Source organism: Pseudorasbora parva, chromosome 12, assembly GCF_024679245.1.
Source record: "Pseudorasbora parva isolate DD20220531a chromosome 12, ASM2467924v1, whole genome shotgun sequence".
Taxonomy (NCBI): Eukaryota; Metazoa; Chordata; class Actinopteri; order Cypriniformes; family Gobionidae; genus Pseudorasbora; species Pseudorasbora parva.
The window spans coordinates 23181763-23188109 of NC_090183.1; the positions used below are offsets into that span (position 1 = coordinate 23181763).

Below are 6347 nucleotides of genomic sequence, written 5' to 3' on the forward strand. Positions count from 1 at the left end.
CTACATATCTTTCATACTTTTATTCAAAAATCAAGAATGAAAACACACATTCTTTATTTAGAGCATCCTCACTTCAAAATCACAGCATTCCTTGATTTTATTGGCATGCCGTAGTATTCACAATTTCTGTCATTACTAAGTAAATCACCACAACACAAATCATGCAATAATTCAAGTGGAATCTGCAACTTTTTGTTTGACAGTTATTATTGTAGAGGTAAAGGTTAAATGACAAGTGATACAATGGCAGAAGTACAAACACAAGTACAAAAACTTTATTTTAAAAAAGTGCACTTGATGTTCCATAAGTTCCATTAAATGTGAACATAAATCCATCATTTTTACAGATCTATAGATTTGGATAGCATTTCTTTTGCTGAACATTACAGTTTTCAGAATAATAAAATAAGTGCTGTCAAATCAATTATTGTAAAATTAAAGTTTGTGTGTACATAATATGTGTGTGTGTGCTCTATATAGTTATTATGTATATATACATACACACTCATTCATGTATACAATTAAGAAATATTTGCAAGTTTAAACTGCATATATATATATATATATATATTAGTGCTGGGGAAAAATTAATAGTGATTCACGAGTTCACACTTACATCAATTAAATAGAGTTAAGATTATGCGTATATAGCGTGCTGTCCGGGGAGGGCTCCAGGCTCGGCAATTTAGCCCGAACCCAGAGTACCCCCCGTAATGAAGATAGTCTAGAACTAGACTGCAAGTTATGATTGTTTTGATATTTATAGGAGTTGAATTAAGTAAGTGAGGAGAAGGGGTGGTGGTTGGATGCTGAGAAACTGTCAATGACAGGAAGGTAAATCAGCTGTCTATATACACCTCCTATCATTGATTAACTGATTAGTTTAATGTGCTCCTCTTGTGTTCAATTTAGGTTTAATTATTTGAGCCTGCTCCACCTGTGTTTAATTAGATTTAATTGTCTGCACATGCTTCTCCCAAAATTAGTTAATAAAACTTCAATTAAACGCATTCAAAATAAAGTTAGTGTTTAAATAATATATGTTTGTGTACTGTGTATAATTATTATGTATATAAAAATATGCATGCATGTATATACTGTATTTAATTTATATATAATATCATTTTTAATACAAATATTTAAAAAATTCTTAAATATATACCGATACACGCGTGAATAATATGTATAGATAATACACATATTATCTAAACACTAACTTTTCGGTTTTGCAGCCCTAAAATATTCCTTTTTTATTTGTTTATTCAAAATATGATTTATGATTATGATTTATGATCAAATAACATATTGACATATTTAATCAATTTCAAATTGACTTTAACAGCCATAGAAAAAAACTAATGTTAACAAACAAAACCTTATTGTAAAGTGTTATCAGATATGTTAAGATGATTTTTAAGTGTTTGTAATCTTACAGTCATAACTGCCCCATTACACAAATCTGAAGCAGCTGCCGCTGACTTTGTGCCTTCACTTTTGCTTTAGTGAAATGTTGGCTCTGCTGACCTCTGTGACTGTGCTGTATGAAAATTAGTTTTTCATTTCAATTTCATCTGCTGACAGTGGAAGCTTCAAAGATTAGTCCTAAAAAAAAATACAAATATACAAATCAATAATATAACTTATGAGCTAAAATAAATAAACAATGTGTTAACTATTAACTAATGTTAAATTGTAATAATCATAATATTATCTTGATCTAAGCCTAAAAGCAGAAAGGAACTGTTGCCCTACCATCATGTTGCCTGTTTCCGGATTTTCATTAGTCTTTCCTGGTTCACAAAAAAAAAAAAAAAAACATGTTGTATATTGTTAATTGGTAAGAAAAAGCTAGCACTTCAAGTATCATTCCCAGAGCTTGTTCCATGTTGCATTTGTGTATGGAGAGAGAGAGATCTGTGTCTATTTTTAATAGAACAGATGCACTACTGCACTACTTTCTGTTTGGTGGGAAAGTTGCACTACTTTCCCACTAAATTTGCTTTCAGATTTACTTGCACATATTGTAACTATTAAATAACGTGGGAAAGTGAAACAGAAATGAGCTGCAAATAATTGTTGAAACAAAAATGTCTTACAGAGAGAATGTTTAACCCAACACCATTGTTAATATAAAAATCACATGCATTCGAGTAACATACTTAGAATAGGGTTGGTAGAAGATCTATTGTCTGTGAAAAAAACAGTGCATGATATATCACTAATGACTACTCAAACCTATATTGCTGAATAACCTGTAAGTAGAAAACTATTAGAGAAGTGAAAACACCACTTCACTAAAACCTATAGTTGACTGCAGCTTAACCTAAGCAGAAGTCAATGACTCTAGGACTATCAGATCATGAAAAGGAAGTACTGTATGTCTGTGCTATCTGATGTTTTTTCAGAAACTCGACAGTTCCCCTTAGACAAGATCTGCTGAGGCCTCTTGTTTCTAAACTTAAGCATTGTCACATTTCCCCTTTTGGCTGCAAAAATTTTAAAAAACTGGATTCATACAGATCCTTACTTAGACATGTGAACTCTGAAATGTGCATATAATATTAAATAACAGTTCAGTTTTCAACAGCCTCTTGAGAACAAATGTTAAAGTATATACTCACGTTGAACATTTCTTTTTCGGAAAACCAACAGAGCTAACAGAAGACCAACAATAAGGGATCCAATGACCATCACACCAGCAATAATGTTTGTTGCGTTAGATGGTAAAGAGTCCGGATCAGAAACACCATCATCTTGAGGAAACAACACACATACAATTAACACCGGCACATATTCTCCATTACAATGTTGTAAAACTATATACATTGTACTACACGATTATCTTCAGGACAATGGGACGTTACCAGATATCTCTACTAGCCTATGCAGATATGTGGCAATATCAGTGCTTTATTGCATTACTGTAAATTACATTGCTAAAAAAATAATACTAATAAAATCCCATAATGTGGCCAGCTCTCTTCACATTTGCTTTGTCTCAAAACGTGCCCACTGTCTTCACACTGAACCCATGATATGATTATGTAAACACTGAAACAATGCTACTGTTAGACCTGTTGATGTCTAAATATACAAGCAAATCTTTTCAGCAGATCATTTTTTACACAACCTTCTGGCTATGTTATAAGCACTCAAATAAAAGATGGTAAGAAAATTAAGCTTAATTACGCTTGGATGTCTTTAGGAGTAATGTGCTCTCTCCATCTTGCTCATATTTGCTGTTGAGGACAACGCATGTAAATGGTGCCAGGCTTAAGTCAATAGACTTAAAAGTCAGTTTGCTAGATAAAGCAACAGATTTGAAACCGTTGATGTCCTTGGTGGTTTTTGTAAGGTCTGAATTCTTGGTCCAATTAGTTCCAGCACGATCAAACCAATGGATGAAGCCTGCTGGGTAGCCATCAGAAGCATTGCAGTAAAGGTTGGCGGCCCGTCCTCCGTCTGGTATCTCTTCAGGCCATGTGTTTGTGTTTGGATTTTGGTACTTGGCTTTATTGAGTGGGGGAAAACATTGGTAAGTCTCAAGAAAGCAGAAAATATTATAATAACCACTATTAAAACAAAATGGCTAAGAATTTCGATTTTCGAATTTTGATATGACTGGAAATTAGAAATATTACCTGTGATACTGATGCTAATTTGTACAGTTTTTCCTCCTCTGTCTGTTTCAACATGGTACAGATATTTACCCTCATCAGAAAAATGTGTGTCAAATATTTTCAGCGACAGACCCATTTCTTTGGTTTCAAGACTAAAGCGTGGATCTTCTGTTTTTTTTCCATTTTTCCATATTTCCAAAAATGGCTTGTCCTCTGTGACTCTTCTTAAAGTAACACCAACTATTTCAATATCATCGAAACCTTTGAAAGAACAGCTGACAACTGTGGTCTGCCCAACAATTCCTAATGTAGGGAGGCATTTCAAATCCCACAAATCTGTTGAACACAGAGTACAAACATATAAAAATGCATTATGGTATTTTAGTGAACGCATATATATTTAGTTAAAGGAATGTTCAGAGTTTGATACAAGTATCTACTGACATAATTTGTGGCATGCTAACCATAATACAGTTTTTCTCAATTGCTAAAACACTAAAACCCATTGGCTGAAGAAAGTTCTCAGTTGCCTGAACTCATTTTACTTATTGTGCAGTCTGTTGCCAATACCTTAAACCATTTAACATGGTAAAACACAATTTACAGATCTCACTTAGACTTTATATGCGTTTATGCATTTTATGAGAATGAGTTGGTAAAAATAGGGCTACAAGCAGGAGGAAGAACAAAAATTGTTAAGCAAAGCAGAGTAATTTCTGATCAAATTTGAGCTATGATGAACATATTTTCATTTATCAAAAGACGTTGACAGAAAAATAAGACATTTGTTTTGAGATTTCTCCCTGAGAACTGTTTTGTGTTCAATGGTTTCAGAAAATGGAGCAAGGTTTCAGAAATAGTGTTTTAGCAATTGAGATAAACTGTAATAACCATAATAACCTTAATGCTAAAATAATTTAAGCACAACAAACAATATTAATCTCTACTGGATACAAACATTATTGTGACAATAATGCTGTGCATATCCATTATATGAATATTAAAGCATTGTACCTCCACTTGGCCTCACAGCATGGATGAAGAGAGGACATATTGCAAGTACCATAACCATTACTGAAGACATGTTTACTCTGAAAGGAAAGGGGAAAAAATCGGTATCTTTATTATTGCAAAAGCTCAGGCTGGGTTTTGGCAAGCAATACTAAGTAGCCTACAATTTTAATGTTATTCAAATAATTAAAGCTTAAACAGAATATGGTCAGAAAAATATATATGCATGTCAATGATACATACATGATACATACATTGTACATGGTGGATAAGAATTGATGAGCAGGTAATTAATTGTAATAGAGAGATTACATATTCTTAATGCTGACAATGATTTAAGAAGAAAATATGTAACAGTGCGAAATAATTAATTATAATAACAGCCTAATAAGAGTGCTAAATCATTACGTTTATTTATTAATTTACATCCATATTATTTAGATTAAGACAAAACGTCTTCAAAAGATTGTTTTGCATCTCCATAAACTAACAGTCTCCTCTTTGCGCTTCTCTCTATAAAGTCTTAGGCATGTTCTTCGCATTTTCCGAATACATTAGGCTATTTTATACAAGTGGCCTATTTTATATATCTAATAACGTGCTTGCAAATAAGACTCGCAACAAGCCTTCACTTGATCATCCTGTTGTTAATTTAGCGCTATTATCCTTTAATGACTCACTTTATACACTTAAAGAAAAGGGGTGGGTATGTAGGCTAGCATGTAAAAAATATAACACGGTAGTCAACGTAAAGCACGAGGTAGGCTATTTCAGTTATTGACGCATGCGCAGCTTTTATAACTTAGGCTAATTTACATATTTCCGTGTATGAAACGCATTAATAGAAACTTACCAAAAAGATGTTAAGAGCCACTAGATTACTCATGATTAATAAACATAAGAGTGGGATCCACTTCCCATTAATGTTCCCGAATGTGCCTGTTTTTAGCGTGGTAGGCTATTTGACCGCATTGTTTACGATAATAAACCGTTTAACACAGTTGCTCAACATTACGGTTATTCAAAATGACCCCATCGAATATAGGCGAAAAAATCAACAAAACTTACAGTGCAAATGCTCTTCAACTGGACAAGGAAACGAGAATACAACCGCTCGAAGCATGAAGGACAGGCGCAGGCTTTGTGGATCTGCTTTCACTTTCTCTATGATTATGAGACACACCTACAGAGCGGGGCACAACATAACGCTACCAGTTGCTACGTAGTAACAGGGCCGGCGTTTGCTATAGGCGAGCTAGGCGGTTGCCTAGGGCGACAATTGTGTTAGGGGCGCGAGCGCGCTCCAGTGCCGCCCATTACTACGAATCGGAACAAGCGAAATACAACATAATGTTCATTAAACATGATCATCATAGGGCGCCCCCTCAGCCACACGTTTTATTACTTATCAACCTGATTATTAGATTGAATTGATGGTGATTATTGATTATTAGTTCAGGCGTTAGGTCAGGCAAGTGCTCATCTTGCGCGTTCATCAAAAATGAGGCGTCTAAACCCCGCGGATGCACAGGGACGGAAAAAGAGAAAAAGAGAAAGGAAGAAAATCGAAAGAAAGCCCAGTATAGAGGTTAGTCTTCTTATCGCAGCCAATAAGTTGTCAAACAAAATAAAATTACTTAGTATCAATCTTATCAACTAATATTTATTTTATAAATATTATTAATATTGTCACTAAGTTATCACTTGCTAGTTTTC

General features: G+C 34.0%; 1 protein-coding gene across 1 annotated transcript; it reads right to left on the minus strand.

The window, feature by feature from the left end:
• Positions 1-421: 421 nt before the first annotated feature.
• On the minus strand, positions 422-5856 carry zgc:174863 (uncharacterized protein LOC100136852 homolog). Its single transcript, XM_067459510.1, has 7 exons — positions 5700-5856; positions 4635-4711; positions 3642-3956; positions 3190-3510; positions 2622-2753; positions 1753-1790; positions 422-1602 (listed from the first exon to the last, which is right to left on the minus strand). The coding sequence occupies exons 2-7, from the start codon at positions 4702-4704 to the stop codon at positions 1597-1599; spliced, it is 882 nt and encodes a 293-aa protein (XP_067315611.1). The 5' UTR covers positions 4705-4711; positions 5700-5856; the 3' UTR covers positions 422-1596.
• Positions 5857-6347: the final 491 nt, after the last annotated feature.